This window comes from Zea mays, chromosome 10, assembly GCF_902167145.1.
Source record: "Zea mays cultivar B73 chromosome 10, Zm-B73-REFERENCE-NAM-5.0, whole genome shotgun sequence".
Classification (NCBI taxonomy): Eukaryota; Viridiplantae; Streptophyta; class Magnoliopsida; order Poales; family Poaceae; genus Zea; species Zea mays.
This window is the reverse complement of record NC_050105.1, coordinates 67,255,742-67,281,006: the sequence shown is the minus strand read 5'-3', so window position 1 is coordinate 67,281,006 and position 25,265 is coordinate 67,255,742. Positions and strand designations below refer to the sequence as shown.

The 25,265-nt window shown below is 45.8% G+C and overlaps 1 protein-coding gene and 1 long non-coding RNA gene across 3 annotated transcripts; one reads left to right on the top strand and one right to left on the bottom strand.

The window, feature by feature from the left end:
• Positions 1-10,231: 10,231 nt before the first annotated feature.
• LOC100382158 (uncharacterized) lies at positions 10,232-20,846 on the bottom strand. 2 transcript variants are annotated; one of them, XM_008663917.1, is made up of 17 exons: positions 20,476-20,846; positions 20,185-20,388; positions 19,775-20,080; positions 19,536-19,620; positions 19,141-19,307; positions 17,595-17,783; positions 14,434-14,547; positions 14,226-14,345; positions 14,020-14,142; positions 13,819-13,917; positions 13,419-13,475; positions 12,743-12,789; positions 12,528-12,671; positions 11,892-12,069; positions 11,270-11,350; positions 11,041-11,130; positions 10,232-10,672 (listed from the first exon to the last, which is right to left on the bottom strand). In XM_008663917.1, exons 1-17 carry the CDS (start codon positions 20,668-20,670, stop codon positions 10,541-10,543), a joined length of 2,331 nt encoding a protein of 776 aa, XP_008662139.1. In that variant the 5' UTR covers positions 20,671-20,846; the 3' UTR covers positions 10,232-10,540. The 2 variants fall into 2 exon arrangements, with proteins under 2 accessions (XP_008662139.1, NP_001168389.1); NM_001174918.1 differs by having other exon boundaries at positions 10,332-10,672; positions 11,041-11,124; positions 20,476-20,701.
• Positions 20,847-24,408: 3,562 nt separating this feature from the next.
• Positions 24,409-25,050, top strand: LOC109943082 (uncharacterized). The gene is made up of 3 exons (XR_002265704.2): positions 24,409-24,515; positions 24,827-24,924; positions 25,014-25,050. It is a non-coding gene; the product is annotated as an uncharacterized lncRNA (long non-coding RNA).
• Positions 25,051-25,265: the final 215 nt, after the last annotated feature.

Here is a 25,265-nt window from a genome sequence, read left to right as displayed (position 1 = left end):
GGAAGATGGAAAGACGCGGTGCATGAGGAAGGGAGAAGACATGGTCGCCTTCCAAAAGGGGTCGCCCTCCTTTTAAAGGCCACTCTCCCTACTTGCGCCTCCAACCGTCACGGGCTGAGTCTTCTCCAACACACTCCAAGGCCCTCCCCTGCGACGCGGGGGCTGGGTCCCGCATGTCATGAAAACCGGCTCAGAGCGGAAGAAGCCAAACCGCCGCACACGGCGCACACGACCGCCCAGCGGTTACGAGCGACCCTCCACTTTTGCCCAGACCAACGGGCGAAAGAGGCGGGCAGCCATGCAGGCGGCATGCAACCGCGCCAAGTGGACGCGCTTCTCCGACTCCTGACACACCAGCATGGAGGCCCAGGCCCACGCGTCACGCAACCGGCGCACCGGATGCTGCATGCAAGCAACTGCACCGCCACTTGCGCCATCACCGCGCCTCCTCGATTGCGGAGCCAACACCGCGACTCGAGGCGACCCAGCGCACGACCCAGCAGCGCCAGCCTGGCGCGACGGTCAATGTGGCCAAAGGTGGACCGGCAGTAATGACGGTGGCAGGCGGGCGGGAGCAGCGGTCACATCGTCAGCCAAGCTCACGTTCCATCCGGGAGCAGCAAGAGAACCCCCTCTCACGGCGTGAAGACGACGCGCCCGTGATCCGTCCCTCGAACGGCTCGCGCACGCGCAACGGCCGCCCCGCCAACCACTCGCCCCGTCGCATCAACTCCGCGGCAGGACAGGCGGCGCTCCCGGCAGGAAAGGCGGGCGACGTTTCGCCTTCGCCGAAACAACCGCACCAAAAGAGGTACGCCGCGTTGTTCGATTTCGTATCCTTTTCGTTTTTTCCTCTTTCTCTCTCTTGCAACAGGGACCGGGAAAGGGGGATACCCCGAAAAGGATCCTTCCCCGTGAAGGAACCAGGCTCCGAGCCTCCTTACTGATCAGAGGTTCGAAGGCTGGCCCCCTGAAGGGTTCAACAGACGCCTCAGATCGCGTGGGCCCTACACCCACTACTGGTCAGAGGTTCGAAGGCCGGCCCCCCGAAGGGTTCCACGGCCGCCTCAGGCTACTCGGGCTCCGCGCCCATTACTGATCAGGGGTTCGAAGGCTGGCCCCCGAAGGGTTCACAGTCGCCTCAGACACCGAGCGAGGGATGACCAGGGGTACGTTCGATACATAACCGAGGCTCGGGCTGCGCTCCCGAGGTACCCTAGGACATTTCCGAGACCAGCGGGAACGATCTTGTAACAGAATCCCATCGGAGGGAGGCATCGAGCCCTCGGACCCCGTCGCCAGGGGACCGGGTCTGGCAGATCACCCGCAGGTACTTTTGGGCGTGCCTCTGGGCCCCTAGCCGACCCCTAACGAACGGGGCACGAACGTCCACTCGGATTACCCGCTTGCAGCTCACCGGAGACACCATGTTCGGTGCCCATCGAGGGTAACATGGCGCTTTCCCCCCCTCCTCCTTGCGGAAAGGCGACGTAGGGGCGTATGTAAAAAAGCCGAGTCTGTCCCTGATCGTCCTCTCGCCCTGTGCAGAGGCTCGGGGGCTGCTCTCGCAAACCCGGCTCCGGCCAAATCGTTGACAGCGTCAACATACCAGCCCGAGAGCTTGGGCCCCGACCGTACACCCGGGCTACGGCCGGTTCGCATGAGGGAACGACCAGACCAGCCGAAGCGTTACGCAAGGCATTAAGACCTCGAAGGAGTGAAAACACTCCTCCGAGGCCTCGGGGGCTACACCCGGCGGGTGCGCTCGCGCGCACCCACCGGAACAAAATGCAACCGAGAAAGGCTGGTCCCCTTGCAAAAAAGTGCGACGAAAGCCTCCAAGCGAGTGCTAACACTCCCTTCGAGGCTCGGGGGCTACTTTCGGGGACCATAATTAGGGGTACCCTCAAGACTCCTAATTCTCAGCTGGTAACCCCCATCAGCATTAAGCTGCTAAGGCCTGATGGGTGCGATTAAGTCAGGGATCGGTCCATTCGAGCGACTCGATCACGCCTCGCCCGAGCCTAGCCTCGGACAAGGGCAGCCGACCCCGGATGGTTTCCGTCTCGCCCGAGGCCCCCCTCCAACGGCAGACACATCTCCGGCTCGCCCGAGGCCCTGCCTTCGCTAAGAAGCAACCCTGACTAAATCGCCGCACCGATCGACCAAATCGTAGGAGCATTTAATGCAAAGGTGACCTGACACCTTATCCTGACGCGCGCCCTCCGGCAAAGCCGAAGTGACCGCCGTCACTTCGCCGCTCCACTGACCGGTCTGACAGAAGGACAGCGCCGCCTGCGCCACTCCGACTACAGCGCCACTTGACAGAGTGAGACTGACAGGCAGTCAGGTCCTGCCAAAGGCGCCATAGGAAGCTCCACCCGACCCAGGGCTCGGACTCGGGCTAAGTCCCGGAAGACGGCGAACTCCGCTTCGCCCGACCCAGGGCTCGGACTCGGGCTAAGCCCCGGAAGACGGCGAACTCCGCTCCGCCCGACCCAGGGCTCGGACTCGGGCTAAGTCCCGGAAGACGGCGAACTCCGCTCCGCCCGACCCAGGGCTCGGACTCGGGCTCGGCCCCAGAAGACGACGAACTCCGCTTCGCCCGACCCTAGGGCTCAGACTCCGCCCTGGCCTCCGCCGAACGACCTCCGCCTCGCCCGACCCAGAGGCTCGGCCTCGGCCACGGAAGACAGACTCGACCTCGGCTTCGGAGGAGCCTCCACGTCGCCCAACCTAGGGCGCAGGCCAGCCACGTCAACAGGAAGCACCATCATCACCCTACCCCGAGCCGCCTCGGGCCGTAGGGAACAAGACCGGTGTCCCATCTGGCTAGCTCCGCCAGATAGGCAATGATGGCGCCCCCGCACGCTCTGTGACGACGGCGGCTCCCAGCTCTCTTACGGAAGCAGGCGGACGTCAGCAAGGACTCGACCGCTCCAACAGCTGTCCCTCCGCCAAGCACCGTCGCTCCTCCGACGGCCACGACATCACACCAGCAGGGTGCCAAGATCTCTCCGGCTGCCACATTGGCATGTACTTAGGGCGTCAGCTCTCCCCCGCTAGACACGTAGCACCACGCTACACCCCCATTGTACACCTGGATCCTCTCCTTACGCCTATAAAAGGAAGGACCAGGGCCCTCTTAGAGAGGGTTGGCCGCGCGAGGACGAGGACGAGACAGGCGCTCCCTTGGGGCCGCTCGCTTCCCTCACCCGCGTGGACGCTTGTAACCCCCTACTGCAAGCGCACCCGACCTGGGCGCGGGACGAACACGAAGGCCGCGAGATTCCCACCACTCTCACGCCGGACTCCGGCCGCCTCGCTCCTCTCCCCCCTTTGTGCTCGCCCACGCGCTCGACCCATCTGGGCTGGGGCACGCGGCACTCACTCGTCGGCCTGAGGGACCCCCGGTCTCGAAACGCCGACACTTTCCTAATTAGTCATCCAAGGGCGTCCCATACCACCCTTGTGGTAGCACTGTTTTCCCGGGTGGTTCTCCATGTTCCAATTAACAATATGATCTTATCATGAACAATAATTAAACAACAACATAATTGGAACATGATCGTAATGAAACATTAGTTTCCCAAAACCAGGTAGAGCAATAGGAAATCTACCCAATAATTCATCTGTCTGCAAGGTGAGGGATAAACAATGCTAGGGAACATATTAGGTCCCATCAAATTAACCTGAGCATGTCACAGTGATTAATAGTGAATGTTATTAGGTAAAAAGGAGTGACCAAGGGCACAACTTGCCTGGGACTCAAGATTACAGGTACCAACTTGCTCTTCAAGTGACTCGTGACCTCACGCTAGTCGTAGAAATACAAACAAATATGGTATAGGCAAAATTAACATCACACCAAACATAAGCACATGATGCATTATAATAATCTACGCGTCGCCACGGGATCGTAGGTTCGAGAATCACTAAATTTGGAGCTACAGTTATAAAGTTATGATTTTCTAAAGATTTAGGAGTCAGGTACAAAAGATATTAAGTACATAATTCTAATTTAGATTTCATAACAAAATAAAGCTACCAAGGGATAAACAATATTATTATGGATCTAATGCAATTGGAATAGATCAATTTGAAGTTAAAATGAATTAAATATGAATTAAACGAGTTTCAAGATTTTTTTATACTAAAATCCCATTTTCCTTATTTAATCCTGAATTTCCTATGGGTTCTGAACTGCGCTCACGATTTTCTAGAAGCCTAGGATCTAACTCATAAAGTTCTAGGCCGATCTGTAATACTAACAACATTAGGGTGGATGGCGGGTTTATTTTTCAGAAAACCGAGGGCACTTTTGCAAAATCACCCAGTCGAAGGGGTATCGTGGAGCCACAACCGATGGATCTTACATCAAGGGCTACGATTAGATCAGTGAACCGGTACAACACCTCGGCCATCGGATCGTTGATCTACAGTGCCGATTATATCACCGAAAGGGTATCCCTAGGATTTAATCTAAGTCGTACGCGTGAGATCAAACGGCCATGCGCATACCACACTATCATCTATCCGGAGCCGTCGATCACAAGATCAACGCCCCGGCGCATTCTCTTCCTCACGCCGCTACCAGGCGGCGGTGGCGCCAGCCATTATGGCGAGGCCTCGCCGGAGAAACACTATTCCAACGCGCTGGAGCCCTGATCCCTACCTTGCAAGGCTCTACACGTAGCTAACATAAAGGCGAATGACACGACGACATTCTCACCGTGCAGATTTTAGTTGAACTCCCTGGTGTCGTCGTTGGGCAGGTTCGCGGCCGAGCGGGACGACGGCGAGGAATTGTTTGCACGACGATGACTCCCCGCACTACCCACTGCCACCAACGCACCCTCGATGCTGTGGCGAAGGTTCCGAGCAAAACTCCAAGACCAAGGTGACGGCGCAACGCATGGTTGTCAATGGCGGATTTGTTGCGTGCCTTCCCGGATCTCGCGTTGCCACTGAGGGTGCTCATGTTTGACTCCCCTAGAACAGATAGATGCGGGAGGTGCTCGCTGTTGCGGCGATCGACTTTATAAGCGCGAGCAGGGCGATCCCAACAGAATCCCGAAGCTCACGGCGAGCAGCATGCAACTGCCCAAGAAAGAGGAAGCCCCTGGTAACGCGGGCCCACCCGTCAGCGAAAGCGGGACCAGTGGCGCGGTGATGCGGCTGGCGCGTGCGGCCGAGTGACTGGACAGTGGGGCCCGCCCAACAGCGACACCACAGCGCGGGCGCGCGGACGGCTGTGAGAGCGAGGAAAATTTGAAAGTGGGCCGCGCAGGTGGAAAAGGGCATAAGGAGAAGATGGGTCGCGCGGAAGGAAATCGGCCTAGGCACCTAGTTTGATCATTTCCTTCTCTTTTCTATTTTAATTTCTTTCACATTTTTAAATTTCTATTTCAAATTCCCACCATTCAACTCAAATTCTAATTCCTATTTTAAATTCAGATTTCCCCATATCAAATATGATCCAATCATGAATATAAAAATTACTATTTTCATATTATTTTTTATTCTCCTTCCCATTATATAATTCTAGTAATAAATGATTTAATCACAATTTCTTTCCTCATTTTCTCTTTTATGTTTTCATTTAAAATTTTCAGGTCAGATTTAAATTATGATACCTCATTTTAATAGGGTGTATCACCACATGATCTATTTAGTGGCTATTTAACTAGATTGACATTATTAATTGATTATGAATATGAAAGGTCCTAGTAAATTCTCTAAGGGCTTCTTTCTTTTTTAAAAAAAATCTTAGAAATACTATCATAAATATATCTATTTATTTTATTATTCATTTCTTTTTCTACCAATTTTGGGCTTTACAAATCCTACCCCCTTACCAGAAATCTCGTCCTCGAGATTTGTAAGAAAAATGATGTATACCCATATTGTCTCAGAACATATACACAAAAAAGAAACTCAACATGATGCATAACTTATTAGCAAAACATATGGTCAAATAGACCTTATTATTACTCCTAAGATAGTAAAATACTAGCTACTAACTAAAGTAATATTTAGGTCTTTACAAATACTACTTAAATATATATCTATATCTATATTTATGTTTATATATGCTCTAATCTTGCTGCTCGTTGACTTCTTCACCAACTTCTTCATCTTCAATCAGTACTTCTTGGTTGTCAGGTTCACCAGGTTTAGCTTCTACTTTTGCATGGTTGGCTTGCACCCGGTTGACAGATAAGGGCTGACTCTTGCCTCCTGAGGCTTGACCATGTTTCATCGGAGCTGGAGTAGTGTAAGCGGCCCTGTTGGGACAGTAGTTGGCGTAGTGTCCAGACTGTCCACACTTGAAGCATGATCTCTTGGTGGATGTATTAGGAGCAACAAGTCCTGCTGGGGTGCAAGCACATGAATTATTGGGTAGTTTTGCAAGGGAAATTAATTGGTAGGTAGAACAGATAGGCTAGTAGCTGGTTATGAACTGAAGATTCTTTGGCAGGGCTTGATCTGTTGTTTTATGTCAGGATTGGGATAACTAGTCGTATAAGGTGAATGTCCAAAGGTAAGATAGAATCTGTCAAGATGAGATAGATATGTGATACTAGTTGTATTCTAATGGAGAGATAATATAGGTTGTCTAACTATTTTATAAACATTTTTTGCCTATGTGTATGCAGATGCAATTGTGGACATTACTCCACAACTCATCACACTCAATCAAAGATCCAAATCAGACAAGTATCATAAGAACAAACATTTAAGTACATAGATACCTATAAAAAATAGTTTTTTTGTTCCTAAGATTAGGTCTCCTATTCCTAAAAGTCACTTTAGGTACAAGATTTCAAAGTGTGAAATCCAATTTTGTCTTTAGAGTGAAAAGGTAAGAGTAATCAGAGTAAAGCAGCAGTGGATGACAAAAGATTAAGGAAAGTTTAGAAAGAATCAGAGTAGCAAAGGTAAGTAAGTAAGGGTTATCTAGTTCTATATAGGTTTTGTTCTACAGTCAGCATTCCTCTGATACCACTTCTATCACACCCGGGTTTCGAGGGCACCAAGACCCGGACGCGAACTTAATCATCAGGTGTGCTAGGACCAAGTCTTACTCATATGATGACTCATGGTACAAAAATGAATGTCACGCCATTATTATATAACGGAGTTCTGTACAAAATAAATAAATAATTACATCATATGGAGACAATGATCTAGCAACCCAAAGTTGACTGGGAGGCGATGGCCTAGACCTCTCACGAACTCTTCACAACATCCTCCATGCGCCTCATCCTGCGGTACCTGTTCTTGACCTGTGGGGGTGTGAGACAGCAAGGGTGAGCTCACATATGTTTCTCGCTCAACAAGTTGTGGGGAATAATGTGCATGAACTCACCAAAGGTGAGAGCTCATGTGAAGTGTAAAGCATACCAAAGAGGATGGTTAAAGCTGAGCATTGCTTTTAAAGTTGGTCAAAATTTATTAGCAATTACTAAGTATAAGTAGATACCAACCCAAATAAGTAGTAGATCAAAATTGATAACAACACCCACAATGCAATGCATATGACAAATTAAGTTTAATTCAATAAGTTAATCATGTGAGTGTCTGAGCTGCTCATGACCGTGAGCACAGCTGATATACCAGTTTTACACTCTGCAGAGGTTGCACATCTTTACCCACAAGTCATGTTACACATCTGCCAAGGGGTCATGAATCTCATACACCTCTACCAAAGAGGCGAGGCAGGGTAACACTACGAGGCCTTTACAAAGTTCCACTAGCTTCAGAAAACCCTCTACAATTTCTAGGAAGCTCCAATGCAGGATCCATCGCTTGACCGCCATCGCAACAAAATCAACCCAAGGACCTCACTACACTGACCACTCCCCTACTGCCCTTGCCCCTTTCGGGTAAGGTAGTCCTCCACTAGCTGTCCTAATTAGTCAGCCAAGGGCACTGTTTTTCCGGGTGGTTCTCCATGTTCCAATTAACAATATGATCTTATCATGAACAATAATTAAACAACAACATAATTGGAACATGATTGTAATGAAACATTAGTTTTCCAAAACAAGGTAGAGCAATAGGAAATCTACCCAATAATTCATCTATCTGCAAGGTGAGGGATAAACAATGCTAGGGAAACCTATTAGGTCCCATCAAATTAACTTGAGCATGTCACATTGATTAATAGTGAATATTATTAGGGAAAAAGGAGTGGTCAAGGACACAACTTGCCTGGGACTCGAGATTACAAATACCAACTTGCTCTTCAAGTGACTCGTGACCTCGCACTAGTCGTAGCAATACAAACAAACATCGTATAGGCAAAATTAACATCACACCAAACATAAGCACATGATACATAATAATAATCTACGCGTCGCCACGAGATCATAGGTTCGAGAATCACTAAATTTGGAGCTACGGTTATAAAGTTATGATTTTCTAAAGATTTAGGAGTCAGGTACAAAAGATATTAAGTACATAATTTTAATTTAGATTTTATAACAAAATAAAGCTACCAGGGGATAAACAATATTTTTATGGATCTAATGCAATTGGAATGGATCAATTTAGAGTTAAAATGAATTAAATATGAATTAAACAAGTTTCAAGATTTATTTTTATACTAAAATCCTATTTTCCTTATTTAATCCTGAATTTCCTATGGGTTCTGGACTGCGCTCACAATTTTCCAGAAGCCTAGGGTCTAACTCATAAAGTTCTGGGCCGATCTGTAATACTAACAGCATTAGGGTGGACAGCGGGTTTATTTTTCAGAAAACGGAGGGCTCTTTTGCAAAACCACCTAGCCGAAGGGGTATCTTGGAGCCACAGCCGATGGATCTTGCATCAAGGGCTACGATTAGATCAACAAACCGGTACAACACCTCGGCCATCGGATCGTTGATCTACGGTGCCGATTATACCACCGAAAGGGTATCCCTGGGATTTAATCTAAGCCGCACGCGTGAGATCAAACGGCCACGCGCATACCACACTATCATCTATGTGGAGCTGTCGATAACAAGATCAACGCCCCGGCACATTCTCTTCCTCACGCCGCTACCAGGCGGCGGCGCCGCCAGCCATTATGGCGAGGCCTCGCCGGAGAAACACTATTTTGACACGCCAGAGCCCCAATCCCTACCCCGCAAGGCTCTACACGTAGCTGACATAAAGGCAAATGACACAACGATGTTCTCACCGTGCAGATTTCAGTCGAACTCCCTGGTGTCGTCGTTGGGCGGGTTCGCGGCCGAGCGGGACGACGACGAGGAATTGTTGGCGCGGCGATGACTCCCCGCACTACCCACTGCCACCAACGCACCCCGATGCTGTGGCGAAGGTTCCGAGCAAAACTCCATGACCAAGGTGACGACGCAACGCCCGGTCGTCAATGGAGGATTCGTTGTGCGCCTTCCCGGATCTCGCGTTGCCACTGAGGGTGCTCGTGTTTGACTACCCTAGAACAGGCAGATGCGGGAGGTGCTCGCTGATGCGGCGGTCGACTTTATAAGGGCGAGCAGGGTGATCCCAACGGAATCCCGAAGCTCACGGCGAGCAGCGCGCAACAGCCCAAGGAAGAGGAAGCCCCCTGGTGACGCGGGCCCACCCGTCAGCGAAAGCGGGACCAGTGGCGTGGTGATGCGGCTGGCGCATGCGGCCGAGTGATTGGTCAGTGGGGCCCGCCCGACAGCGACACCACAGCGCGGACGCGCGGACGGCTGCGAGAGCGGGGAAAATTTGGAAGTGGGCCGCGCGGGTGGAAAAGAGGATAAGGAGATGGGCCGCGCGGAAGGAAATCGGCCCAGGCACCTAGTTTGATCATTTTCTTCTCTTTTCTATTTTAATTTCTTTCACATTTTCAAATTTCTATTTCAAATTCCCACCATTCAACTCAAATTCTAATTCCTATTTTAAATTCAGATTTCCCCATATCAAATATGATCCAATCATGAATATAAACATTACTATTTCCATATTATTATTTATTTTCCTTCCCATTATATAATTCTAGTAATAAATGATTTAATCACAATTTATTTCCTCATTTTCTCTTTTATGTTTTCATTTAAAATTTTGAGGTCAGATTTAAATTATGATACCTCATTTTAATAGGGTGTATCACCACATTATTTATTTAGTGGCTATTTAACTAGATTGACATTACTAATTGATTATGAATAGGAAAGGTCCTAGTAAATTCTCCAAGGGCTTCTTTCTTTTTTTAAAAAAATCTTAGAAATACTATCATAAATATATCTATTTATTTTATTATTCATTTCTTTTTCTACCAATTTTGGGCTTTACACTCCTGTACATAAGACCTGAAGAACGTGGGTGTCAAAAATAATGCAACAAATTATGGGTGTAGATCTTTGTTCTAACTTCAGATATTCACACCACCATGATTACGCTGTACTATTCGCACTTCTGTTTTACTTGAAGTCATATGAAACCTTCCAATTCTTTTCGACAAATCAAGATGGCACCACAGCTACCAAATTATGCAAAGTAGCACTGCCAGCAGATGGAACTGTATCTTGCTTTTGGGCTAGAAGGTTGGCCATTGGAGGTCACACTGGAGGACTAATTTCTGATACTCTCCAAGCGCCCATATAGGAAATATGTTGCGATAAGCCATGTAACACAAGGGGCCATTTTTCAAGAAACTTCCGATCATTTCCTACAGAACAATAAAGAAACTGTTAGTAGCAACAATAGATCTTATCTTAGGATGAAGGCGATTTAAGTCATTTTATTTTAAAAACAGTTTGAAGTCATCCTGTGTATACTTTCCAATAATTATGTGGGAACAACTCAGGTTTTCTGCAGTCCAGAACCATTCAGAGAGGTATTCTTCTATCTAAGTTCCTGTGAGGGTACTTTGAAGGTCAAAACCTATCGTCGTTTCTCAAGCAAAAGGTCGCTCACATCTATTGATGGAACATCTTTATTGCTTCATTATGCTTAACATCTTTATTGTAACAGGGAATGTCAGGATTAAAAAGTGCATTGTATAATACAGAGCACACTTAGGAAGTTAGGAGTCACCTCCTGTGGGAAGTCGCCATTGCTGAGCTGCATACTCATGATAAGCCGTGCAGCTTTGTGAAGTGGAGTGGGATCTCTTTCCGCCTGGAACTTAGAAGAAAAGTTTGAAATCACTCTAATGCTTCATAAGGTTAAATAGATAAGCAGGTTGGTTGATTTATTCTGATGTTAAATATGCTCTGCTCCAATTGGCCGCTAAATATTTTCTAGTGTTAAATCAAGTAATCACCTGTCCAGCTTTCATGAGCGCCAACATTGCCCACGCAGTGTTCACTATGTGTGACTTCTCCTTATCCAGATTTGTGTATGCCTGTTCATAATTTGAATATGTGCTCAGTCTCATGGATTGAAAATGCGGCAAGGCAAGACAGATTCTGAGACAAAAATCTTCAGCGTTAATACAGGTGCACTGTAAACTTTGTGAAAGCAAAAGATGCATAATGTTTTCCAACCAGCAAATATTCAGCCTGCATGTTCCATTATTGAGGTACATATGGAATTATTGAAACATATTATGTATGAGTATGACTCATGCTCTTCTTGCCATGCAATTGCAACGGTTTTTTTTTCCAACGTAAAGTTTATTTACTTTATTGCTTGTTTCACTTTCTCTAAATAAGGCTGAGCCAGGTTACTTGTTTCCTCTCAATGCTTCATGTTCCTAATGAATTACTATCTGGTTACGAATTCATGCAGATTTCTGTACTTTTTGTCTATAATTTAAACATAAACAGGATCAAAGCATGCTTCCATTGTCTGGATGTGTTGCTTACTGTAAAACATTCTTTAGCTTGGTTCTTGATGAAAGATGCAGTCCATCTACGTTGCAAAAGCATACCGGAAATGGTTACCTTGGTTGTAGATGAAAGATGACTCTCACCCCATCCACCATTCTTTAGCTGCTTTGCTAAGAGAAACTTGCAGGCCTTCTGGATACAAGTGCTGTTACCATAACTCTGCCCAACAGCTGATAGACCCTCAATAGCAAACCATGTGCCATATGTGAAACAAATACCCCAAGATCCAAACCTGTAAAACAGTTATTGATCATTGATTATACATTTTCTCAATGTTCTATGGATTTCTACTATGTTTTAATATCTACTGCACAGCATGCCAGTGGGTTTATTTAACCATGAACTTGTCTAGTTTTGTTTTCTGTATTAAAGGTTGCACCTTTTGGTATTCTGGTTAGCAACCTATGCTATATGACTTTTGCTGCAGTAGGAAAGTATTTTGACTGACTTTCTTGTTTCTCTTCTGAGTATTTTGAAGTCTGCATATCATGGTAAGTTGATAACATAGCTATCATCTCAATGAAGATATTGACTGTATTCTAATCGGGACTACGTACTTCAGTTCTGCTGAGCTATCCTGAGAGTTATTCTGTAGATTTAGATTTGATAGTGTCAAAACTTCAAGCGATCCAATAAGGACTAAATGCGCGAAATTTAAACCTTACTATGGTCATGTATTAAAGAACTGACCATGAGCCATCATCATTCTGCAACTTCTCGATGAATTCAGTAGCTCCCCTAATGCATTGGTCTATTTCATCTTTTCGATGCCAAGGGTCCTTCTCCCGAAACAATACTAATGCTTGCATGACTGATGAGGTACACTCGACGTACCTGCAGTATGTGTGCATGTTATTTGTTTTGCCATAAGAGAGGTATTTCTAAGAATGTTTCAAAATTCTTACTGATGCTCCACCATGATGTCTGCGTATATCTCTGTCATGTTGAAAATCTGCCATGAAAAAAGATCCAAATCCCCGGTTTTCAGTGCTCTACAATAATAGTTCCCTAAACGCAATACTTACTTTTCTTTCGATATAGCTATGACAGGTAATTTGGCTCAATACTGATCTCTTCTACATACCAGAATTTTCTGGGGATTTCCTCACTATATTTTTTTACCATAATTTCTTCACTATATTGGTTCAGACTAGAAGTGCTGGTTATTAAGCTACATATTACCAGTGTATTCGTGCCTCCTTTCTTTCTTACCCTATTTTTTAGATGCATCTTGGCTCCTATTTATATAACTTAACTTGAATCTGCAAGTCATTTTTTAAATCTGAAAAAGTAAACTTGCATGCTTGCCCTCAGCATGATATCCTATTGTCCCTAATCACGTTTTGCCATAAGTGCAGAAACATCAAAGTAGCTATAATTCGCCTACTATATGCCCAAAGTAAGAAACTCTGATCAGACACAATTGCTTCCAACATATCTTGTGATCACTGTTGCATGAAATGCTGGTTTTCCATTCTGAAATTGCCTAAAGCATGAAGCCCTGAACCATATTTTCCAAAACCATGTATATATGCTATTGTAATGCATGGATTTAGCTAAATAGTAAAGCAGGAAGTGGACCTCTATCCATGGATATGTGCGAGCTAGCTCCCAAGTTCCATAGCCACCGTTTGGGTTCTGCATCCAATTCAGGGTTAGCACATAGCTACTCTCAGCTTTTATTTACATTTTCTTTTTCAACCAAAAATCCTGCTAGTTAACTCAGAAACTTTTCTTATGCCAAAACTGATGGTTCTGTTAATCTGTTCAAACTTCTCATCTTTGGAGTGTACCATAATAATTTTCTACAGAGGGAAATGTGCATCACTGTATTTGCACAGTATATTAGTTTCTATTGTTACTTAGCCTTAATGCTATTAGCAGCATATAAATTTTTTCCCCCCATTCGGTGCCAAAATGTCCATGAACCTTTCTAACGGTAGACCAAGATGTGCAATGAAAAGTAAAGATAGTTCCATGCCTGTAAGGATAACAACACATTCACTGCATCATATAGGCGGCATGTTTCCATCTGATCGCTTCCAATGTCTGATGAAAATCTGGACAGCATTAACAAAACCTGAAACCAGAGAAACCATGACATGTTACTCTGATGATCTTGTGGTTTTGACGTGTTGTCTCGAGTCTAGTAATGGTATATGCCAAGAGCAGGTGCTTGAACCTTGAGAGCTTCTGCTGTGCAATCTGAAACCTGCCACCCCTGATCTGCAACCTGGAAGCCCCACCCTCCCTTAGATATGTGGCGGTACTTTCTGCTGAAGTCACCAGAAGGATTGTCCATGATCTTAAAATTTAAGTTAGTAGAGTCAAAGCAGGCAAGTTAAGAGAAACAGAGCTGATATGGTTTCAATCTTTAGACAGTAGTACCTGGGAGGCCTTTATGAAATCGTGCGCTTTCTTGAGGGTGCCTCTGTATTCTTCTGCGATGTTACATGCTAGTATTGCTTGGACTGCGAAAGCAACATCCCATAGCTGACCAGCACAGACCTTTGTAAAGCAAACGACACATAAATATCAGCACACAAGGTGACAGTGCTTGTAGGAAGAGGGGTCCTAGAGTAATGTTTTTAATTACCCGCACTTTCATGCCATCTTCACCGATCCATAGGAAATCAGCGACTCTGGCCAAATGTCGCTTGAACGCATCTGAGTTGGATTTTTCGATCCAGCAGCACAACATGGACAGTGCCTGCAATGTTTGTAGTCTTTGTAGGGATGTTTGTCATGTTCGACGAAAATTCAGATATTTCCTAAATTGCTACCGTACCCATCTCTTCTCTTCTAGCATGTATTGTCAAGAAGTGAACGATTGACTTAACAGGTGCGTTGGAAGTTAGGAAATGGGAATCACACTTTGTTCTGGACCGATCGTTGGATCCATGGACAATGTATTGCCAATCTTGCACCTCGCCTCCCTCCCCAAAGAGAAGGGTGAAGCGACGTACTGTACTGTCCAGGAAGCTGTTACTGGTCGCAGCTGGGTATTGGATATTCAAGGAGCCCTCACGGTTGGTGTTATTGTGGACTTTGTCTCTAGGAATTACTGTACAGCTATGAGCTATGTCGAAGATGTTCACCTATATGGGCTTCACCTAGTGGCCAATACTCAGTCAAGTCTACTTACGAGGTTTTCTTGCTAGGATCTACTCAGTTTGGATCGTATGAGAGGATTTGGATAGAGATGACAATGGGACCCTGATCTCCAATTCTCTACAGGTAATTTATCTATTAGAGTATGGAGATGGAGAAGTTTCTTCCCCTACAGAAATGTAATCAGGAAAAATTCTTTCTCGACGGATAAACGGAGACGGGAACCCATTAAACTTACACGTGATGATATTTTCGTGTAATACTTAATGAAATAAATAAATAATTACCTTGGTCGGACAGGGACCCATCACCACACCGCCATGGTCGGCGAGGAGGACCTCCTCTCCCTCCCTCCTCTCTCATCTCCCTCTAGCGACGTCGCCTCTCGCCCTATGCGCACGACTCCTACTTCCGTCCGTCCGCACCTCGTCTGGCCCGCTCGTGTAGCCGCCCCCTGGTCTCCACGGCACCTACGGTGCTGCCCCTAGTCACCGAATATCAGCTGTTGGCGTGGTCGCGCCCCTCCCTCCTCTCTCGCTCCTTCTGCCTCGATGTCGCTGCTTGTCGTTGTCGCCGCTGCGGCCATTGATCATCGACCAGATGCTCCTATACCTCACTCCACATATGTTTCCTTGTCATAGACCACATACTTGGATTTCTGGTGGAGACCATTTCTTCGTCAAAAATCGATAGTTGTTAACCTTCGGTATTATTGAAAATGGTCATTCTTGATTATTTTCGATAAAAATAGGGTTGTATGGCGATTGATCATCGACCAGAGGCTCCTATACTTCACCACACATATGTTTCCTTGCCATAGATCACATTCTTGTATTTCTAGTGGAGACCAGTTCTTCGTCCAAAATCGATGTGTTACTCTGGAATATAATATAAGTGAATTGCACACCTCTTCCCATCAGCTTAAGCTTTTGGGTTGAATTGGTTAGTGCATGAAATTTAATATGGTATCAAAGCTATAGGTCATAAGTTCGAATCCTGGCTAGCACAATTAAATAAAATAATTGTTGCTCGCTCCTATTCCACGTCTGAGACCTGAGAGAGGCTCGACGTGAGGGGTAGTGTTGGAATATAATATAAGTGAATTGCACACCTCTTATTGAAAATGATCGTTCTTAGCTATTTTCGACAAAGGGGGCACTGTGGGCGCGAGGCCTCTTAGCGCAGCCGCGCAATAGCAACATTTTCCTGTGTGGATGCACATTAATCCCGGGCTAGCTTACGGCACCGTTCGGTTCTATTAGTCCCTACCTGTTTGGTTCCAAAGACTATGATAGATCCTAAACACATTAAATGAAGTACACAAACACTAAAATGCCCCTCTCCTTAAAGCATGTGTGCAGTGTAGATTCTCTATGAAAGGGTAATTGGAGTAAATTATGTCCTTTAGTCACTTTTAGCACCCATGTGAGGGACTAGAGACTAAAGCCAATTAGTTCATACTTTAGTTCGTTTGGCAAAAAGAGGACTAAAAACCAGGGACTAAAGATTAGTCCATGTAACCAAACGAGGCCTAACTCTTGCCGCGGGTGCTCTAGTGGGCCTCATCGCAACCACATCATGGGGCCGCGGGGGCGCTCAGCGCAGGCGCGACACTTCCTGTGTGGATGTTGGGCGTGCATTGATCCCCGCCTACCTTAGCTCTTGTCGCGGGTGCTCTAGTGGGGCTCATCGCGCTCGCGTCATCCCTAGCGCCCGTGACGCTCCCATATACCTCGCTGCCGGGGGGGTGATGGACGGATCAGGTTTCTCGTCAGTTGACTACCGAGGCCATAGTTGTTGCATGTGGGTCTAGCCAGCCATCGGACCCACATGGCAGCCTCAGCAGTCGACTACCGAAGATCTCAATCCGTGATGGACCCTCTCAAGTTCTCTACACCTCTCGGATCTCAATCCGTGATGGACCCTTCTCAAACGGATGTGTCCACGACGTATCCACCTCGTCGTTGTTGTGGCTGCTGCCCGTTAAGCCATGATCGTCGGTCAGCATGAGAGCGGACTCCAGCTGTCACCTAGGAGCAGGAGCGTGCTTCTACGGAGGCTCTCGCTCGCCAGCTCGTCGAGGCTGAACTCCTTCAAGGTGAGCCTTATCAATACAAGTTTTGCTGAAATATTTAGTCTTTTGAGACATGGTTGATGCAACAATTTTACCGCTAGAAGTCCTTAAACATCAAGTTCTCTTCCTAGGAGCAGGTCGGCCTATGAGGCTGTATTTGTTGGAATTATCAAGTTCTCACCTTGGAAGATGGTTATGGAGGAGATGGGCACCATCTTCACGTGGCTTGCCATATAGGCTGGAAATAAGTCGAGCCGAGCTCGGGTCGCCTCGGTGACCCAGCAAGCCAATCTCGACTTGGCTTGGTTGCACTGCAAGCTAGGATATATGGCTCGGATCGAGCTCGTTCAGACTCGTGAATCGGCTCGCGAGTCGTCACACTAAGTCTCATTTAAAATATAAATTATATATTTTTAATATATATAAAGTAAAAAATTTACTAAAAAATTAGCAACATATTTTAAACTATATCTAGCATTGAGTCTATAAAAGAAAGAAAATAAATCAACAATATAATAATATAATAGTGTAATATCGTGAGTCCAATTGTATTGGGAACCTTTTCTAATTACCTTCTGTGCAGCACCAATGCAGATGTATTGAGAATTCTCGTCTTCGTATTTCAAGAATTCAGCGACTTGCTGTAGGGCTTTCTTTCTCATGTAGGAAATTGGCCAACGGGTGAGAAAAGGTTCGCCGAAGCTGTAAAGGCAGTGAGATAGACACTCCTGCAGCCACGTATGTGGACTATACACATCTTCCTGCATTTGAATTTGTCATTATATATGTACGTATTTATTGAAACATGAACATATATGACATATATGGTGACATGATTGTGCACGTGTTCAAATTAACGGCAGGAAGTACTTGAATATCTTTGTTAACGACATTATGATGTATAGGGAATAGAAAGCATGCGTACATATATAAATGACTTGCCGATCTAAATCTCTACACGCAAATGAGACACTAGTACAGAGAAGCTCTATAGTGGTGGTCGTAAACCTATTTTTAGTGGCGTTTATCGTAACCGCCAGTGCTAGGGGCCAGTAAAAATCATCATTTTTACAGGCGGGTAACTGAAGACCGTCAGTGAAAATCCAGGAAATATAAAACAGATTTTAAAAATAGTAAAAAATTTATTTTTATTAGGGGGCCTCAGCCCACCCACCCCGTCTCCGTCGTCGAAGTCGCAGCAAAATTCGCGCGCTACGCGATTGTTTACAGGCGGGTAACTGAAGACCACCAGTGAAAATCCAGGAAACATAAAACAGATTTTAAAAATAGTAAAAAAATTATTTTTATTAGGGGCCTCAAGCCCACTCACCCCGTCTCCGTCGTCGAAGTCGCGGCATTTTTCGCGCAAAATTCGCGCGCTACGCGGTTGTTAGTAATCGAACAGTCGACCTCATCCTCGCGCATACCTTCCATTACCACTCTGTCTATGACATGCTTTGTGTCTAGTTTGTATTTGTTTTGTCCACATATTACAACCATTTGAGTGTAAATTGCTTATTTGAGACCCTAAACGAATTCAAATAAAAACGTTGTCAACTACGAAGTTAAATAACTTTTGAAGTTCTACAACTTTTATTTTGACACTTTTTTCATCCGAGGTAGTTTGCAAAATTTGAATTTTAAATTTGACATACTTAGATTCAATTTTTGAGAACCGAAATAAGTTCAAATAAAAAAGTTGTCAACTACAAAGTTTCATAACTTTTAGAGATCTACAACTTTTATTTTGGTGGTTTTGTCATACGAGGTCGTTTGAAAAACTCAAAAAATTAAGGATAAAAATGATTTCTAGTGGCGGTTCCTTAAGAAAACCGCCACTAGAAATCGATTTCTAGTGGCGGTTTTTTAAAGAACCGCCACTAGAAATCATGGATTTCTACTGGTGGTTTTTTTAAGGAACCGCCTCTAAAAATACGATTTCTAGTGGCGGTTTTTTTAAGAAACCGTCACTAAAAATAGCACAGTCGGTGGATAACCGGATCCGTCTGTAAAAATATATCGTCACGAGGCGTTGAGCCTTTTTCTACTAGTGAGAAAAACAAATGTGATATGACCTTAATTTTGTAGTGAGCTGCAAGATGTGCTTGACAGACTAACCTTGGCACATGAATTACGAGCTGCCTTCCAGTCAATCTTTTCGTAGGGGTGGACATGCAGCTCTTCCCGTAGCGACACGACCAATCTGGTGATGGGCCCGACAAATTTCTTGCCGTACAAATAGGACATGGGAATGAACGCCATCCTGAAGTGGCTCCACAGCCGTCCTGCACTTGGGAAAAAGAAAAGAAAAGAAAATAATACAAAGATGATTAGATCTGTTTTATTTGTCTTACTTTACGTAACTAAGAGCATTTTTGAACAGTGTCTTAAATTAGTATCTTATCTTTAAATTCTGGGGGCGTATCATTAATGAAGTGACACAAATATACTACACCTCGTACTAGTGTTATGTATATCCTTGTTTTCTACATCATTCTCTGAACATTTTCTACCTGGTTGAATAGGAACCCAGGATGGGAAAAGAAACAGTTCTGGTGGGATGGGGTTTACGCCTGACCATTCGAAAACTCCAAGCACCTGCGTTACCAATCAATTCATCACATTGCATGAGATAGGTTTGCATGCAATTAATTCACACGCATGCATGACATGAGGATGGCATGGCAATCAATCCAATAATCCAGCAGCAGCAGTGAAGCAAAGGATATGATGGTGGTCGATCGGTCGTTACCGAGAGCCACACTTTCCCAAGGATGGGTATCATGGTGGCGCCACCACGATCACGTATCCACTTCCTCGCTCTAATAAGCATGGACGACGACGACATGCCGGGCCCGCCGCCGCCGTCTCCGCCCTCGCCGAGCAGCCTGAGAGCGGTGTAGTTGAGAGCTGTGCTGAGCATGGAGCTTTCGCCTTCCGCGTGCAGCCCCCACCCCCCGTCCGCGTTCTGGCGGTTGTGCAGGTAGCGGCAGATCTCCCTGCGGTGCTCCGACGACAGCGTGCTGTCCAACGACCCCGTCACGTACAGAACCGTGATCTGCAGCAGCAGCAGGAGGTAGGGGGAACTAGCTTGAACACAGCGGCCCTGGAACATCGGTGCATGTGCTGTGCTTTTCTTCTTCTTCTTGTTGTTCTTCTTACCATGGTTGCTGTGGTGAACAGCGGCCCTGGGAAGTCTCCTGGCCAGTGCCCGTCGTGCGCCTGTATCGCCGCGAAGTAGTCCAGCGCCTTTCGCAGCGTCTCCGACACCGTGCTGGAGCCTGTCGTCGCCACCAGCAGAGGAGACCGCCCGTCGTCGTCTCTCGTCTTGTGCAGGTCGAGGCTGAAACCGTTCTCCTTCGCTATCTGGGAAATAATTAAAAAAAATTATTTTGGTGCTGGCAATGGCATGGCAAGTTTGCTTTGCATGCATGCCATGTGTGTTATTATTACCTGCATGCGGGCCAAGAGATCGGAGCTGTGTCGCATCCGGAGCCGGTTCTTGCTGAACTCCTCCCGCGCGGAGTCGACGGCCTCCCTGTCTGCTTCCGATCCGAAATCCTCGTCGAACTCCCACGTCTCCCTTCCAATGTGCCCGTTGCCGCTCTTGAGCCACGGCCCGCCCTCGCCGATCTTCAGCCGCCACATGCTGTTCTACTACAGCGCGCGGCTGATGAAAATTAACGTACGCCTGCTAGCTTCGTCTCTGCTAGCTTCTATATATACTCTGAAAACTTAGCTGCTGCGTGCTGAACAAACAATATGATGCGTGTTAAGATTACAAGTTTCAGAAGAGGCAGGTGAAATGACGTGCATTGGTAATCAGCTGGCTAGCTAGCTATGGGGTGGAGTCCCTCCGTGTCCCTGTTTATCGCGGCTGGTGGAGGAGGTCACGTGGAACCCATGGGCGCCGGAGTTGCCGAGGAATGCACGTGTCTCTCCCCCCGGCCTCTCTCTCAATCTCTCTCAACCCTAAACACGTACAGGGTACAGCCGTGGAGGCCGGTGGATCGGAGCCGTCCAGGAGAGGAGGGAGCTTGCTTGGCAGCTGAGAACCCGGGGAAATGGCTTCTGTGTTGCCGTGGTCATGCGAAGCCGCAGCCGCTTCAGTTCCTGCAGGAGATGCCTGCCGGGCCATGCATGTGCTGTCGTGCTCCGTTCATCACAGGAACTGCGTGCGATGCGATGCGAATGCGAGCCCAGGAGCTCAGCTAGCTCACTTTCAGCTTTGGGTTCTTCAAGCTGTGAGTTGGGTACGTACGTCACTACAGTAAATCACAGAACTTCTGACGGCCAAAGTCATCGGACATAAGCATTAAACCGTCGGAGATAAGCTATGTTTGACGGTATTCATTTATCTCCGACGGCACATAAGAGGTCGGAAATAGTAGTATGTCCGACGGCGGCCGTCGGACATACACTATCTCCGACGGCCGCGTCCGCCCGTCGGACATAATACATGTCAATCGTTTTAACGGTCGCAGGTGGGGCCCACAAGGCTTATGTCCGATGGCCTGGCGTCAGCCGTCGGACATAAGTACTTGTTATCTCCGACGGTCTATCTTAAGCCGTCGGACATAATAGGCTCTTATGTTCGACGGTTGACGCCATGCCGTCGGACATAACAAATTTTAGAAATTACAAAAAAATTCTGTTTTTTTAATTTATGACATTTACAAAAAAACACAGATTGCATACACATATACACAGAGTTCATATACAACAACATATTAACAATCACAAATACATTCACATAAGTATTCACATTCACAAATTTAACATCACCTCACATTCACAAACATATAGTTCCAAATAGTTGCAACAAGTCTTTTAGATCAACATATAGTTCCAAAATAAAAACTGACATTGTTCGACGGATAGTCTTTGACATGAACATTGATAGTTCCAAATTAAACATATTTGATGAACTATCACCTCATATCCATCGCCTGGTTGGTTCGAGTTGTAGCCACTTCCTCCGGCTGGACTCTGCGTGTTGAAAAGGTTGTTCACCCAAGAATGCAATGCGTCGCCTTGACCAGACCCATCTCCAGGTGCGGCAACTGAAGCGGGTGGTGTCTGAAATCCCTATAACACACGCACATGAAATAGTAACCACTCAGTTTTTCATTTAAACACATACACTACACGACGGTTGATCTTTAGCGACCCTTATTAGGTACCAACTGTTGGTTGCTAAAGGTTAGGGACCGACGGTCAGTCGTTAAATCCTTTTGTAGCAACGGTCGGTTGGTCGCTAAAAGTCTAGAAATTTAACAATTTATGGTTGGTCGCTATAGATGTCGTCGAGGACTAGCGGTGGGTCGCTATAGAGCAAGGATCACTATCAAATCTTATAGCCTGAACGTACCTGTAGATGTTAGTGACTAAAAATTAATTAAAACAAGTAAACCGTGATCGCTAAATTGTAGTAAAGGAAAAAAGAATTGTAGAAAAGAAAAAAATAATTATGGAAAAGAAAACGAATTGTAAAAAAAAGATTTTTAAGGTTTTGAACCTTGAATCTATTGACTCAAACATGAATGACATAACCAACTGGACTACCCTTGGTTTTGCTATCTATTATGCTAGTTTTTTTCTTATTTACTTACAGATGCCCCACGTTCTATTCCAGTACGCCGAGAACAGGATAAGAAAAAACCCTATCCACGTTCTATTCCACATCTCAATCCAGTACCCATCTCAAAGTCTATTTACCAAAAAACCTAATTTCACCACACACACACAACCGCCACACACAACCGAGCTCCACACCGCGTGCCGCCACCCGCACTGCACACCGCCACCGCGCCCCCACACCATCGCTCACTCGGCCGTAGCGCCCCCACCTCGCTCGCTTGGTCGCGCCGCCCCCACCCTGTCGCTCACTCAGCGCACTGCCACCTCTCCGTAGCGCAGCCGCGACCAAGCTTCCGCCGAAACCCTAGCCCGCTCCCTCATTTGAGCCCTCTTCCGACCCGCCCCACAGCAACTCTTCCGAGCCCCACCACAACAGTGATGGCTTCGGCCCGGGCGCCGGAGACTCATTCCGCCGTCGCACCCACTACGACTCCGCAGCCAACAACTCCGGCGGCGAGGGCGGGACTGGGGGACGGAAGCGCAAGACGCGGTGTGCTGAGGACAAGTGACGCCTGACTATCATGCTCTAAGACTTCATGAAGAACTTCACCGCCGAGATGGACCCCTAGGTGCATGCCCTAAACACGTGCCTCCTCAAGATCTCGTGTCTACTACAGTCGGGCCTCCCGCTCGACGATTTCCCCAAGGGCGCGCACTCACCCTCCCCTGAGCTTGGTTCATATTGAGTGCAGGATTAATAGATCCTCACATTTGCTCTATTTTTCTTGTCATGACATTTGCAGCGAGCGTCTATGCGTTCGGGTTACTAGAACATGGGACTTCTATGATCCTGGAGATGATAAAAAACTTCTGCATTCTGATCTTGTACTGATCGATGAGGAGGTATAACACACATTTTCCTTATATGCGTCAATCCCTGCTTGCTTATGCTGGGAAAGGGTGGTTGTTGTTGGTCCTCCTTAATATAAGTGAGTAAAATATTATTGCAAATAAAAGTCACAGATACACAGACTATAACCCATTAACAGGCACAATACTACAGTATAGTCATGAGATCAGATAGCTAAGAAGCAACTTTTCACAATACATTTGAGGTTCTGTAATGTTACCTTTGCTTATCCCTACAAATACTATGCACATTGCCTTCTTTATTCCTCTAGGTTTTTACCACTTCTTCCCTGTCTGCAAAGTACAGACGAAGAAATGTAATGCATGTAACTACCTCTCTACATAGTTAGCAGGGTGCCCTAGGTCTCTTGAAACTATTTTTGTTCTATATATAAACTGGGTCAGTTGCCATTTTCCTTTTAGGCGGCTCCTTTGTTGTGTTTTATTGTTACAAATAAAAAACCCCCACCATTTAAGCTTTATAGGAGAGGAAATAACAGGCCTAAATGTCAAGGCAGGTAGCAGTCCTTGGGTTAGCTTTGTAATGGGGAATATATGTATTTGCAGACATACTATGTCTTAACACTAAATTAATTGAGCCATACTATTTTAACATCCTCCATTCCAAAGTTTTTCTTTATGTCTCCAGGCTAAATAGGTATGTGGCACTATTTGGTGAATTTAGTCATGTAAGTATTTTTCAGACAAATGATAGCTATTCAACATATGCAATTGTTCTGTAAATAGAGGCACATTGAGTAGTCTATGTTTTTGTCTCAGTTCTATTAGCTCATACAAAAGATAATCGAGAATATCATAATTCACTATATTGGTGTTTCAAACAAGACCTTATATGGAGTAATGGAGTTTGTGCATGCTACAAAGGCTCATGACCTTCCAAAGAGCACGAGCAATGTCAATGGAGGGTGGTGCTTTAGGATCTACAGCTGTGACTGACTCTGCTATGGCAAAAGCTGGTGCAGTTGACCCTGACTTAGCGTTAGGTGTGTTTTCTCTTATGTTTGCAGCTTCTACCTAACCGGCAATTACTGAATGATTTACTGAAGATCGTTTAGTAATTACTGGCTGGGTGAAGCTTCACCTAGGGTGGCGAATAGCATATGTGTGTGTGTGTGATTTCTGGCTGTCCAATATATTGTATCATCCAACATCACATCTTCACATAACTCAAAAATGTTGCTCATTGGTTTTCTTCGCTTCACTTGTTTTCTTTTGTATTGATACCTATACTATTTCAATTCATTTCTTTTATCAACCTCATTATCTAACATTCCCATACTCTATTTATATGCAGCTCTTCAAATGTCTGTCCAGGATGCAAACATGTCCAGTGACACTGATATGAGTAAGGTGTTTGAAGACATAACGTTTGTGTCATCTATCCTTAATTCAGTATGTATTATTCTTAAACTAATGGCATATAGGTACATTTTAGCTGCAGCTTCAATAATTTATTGGCCCTTTTATGTGTAAAATAATAGCTTCCTGGTGTTGATCCGAATGATCCATCTGTTAAAGGTCTCTGTATTGTGATGCAATGAAATTCATGTTGCCTCTAGACTATAGCATTGTTCAGCTTCACCTTGACTAAATAAGAATAAATATATTATCTATCACCAAATCTTCATGCAAATACACAGTTAGTATATGCAAGCAATGGCTATGCATAACTACAAAAAAACCATTGCAAGATTTAATAATTAGATGCTAATAATTAGCTCTTTGGATCCAAA

Coding starts and splice junctions, on each gene's coding strand:
- LOC100382158 (XM_008663917.1), bottom strand. CDS start 20,670: ATGTGGCGGCTGAAGATCGGCGAGGGCGGGCCGTGGCTCAAGAGCGGC. Junction 20,081..20,184: donor TGTTCACCACAGCAACCATG/GTAAGAAGAACA, acceptor CTGCTGCTGCAG/ATCACGGTTCTGTACGTGAC. Junction 12,790..13,418: donor GCACATATCCATGGATAGAG/GTCCACTTCCTG, acceptor TTTTCATGGCAG/ATTTTCAACATGACAGAGAT.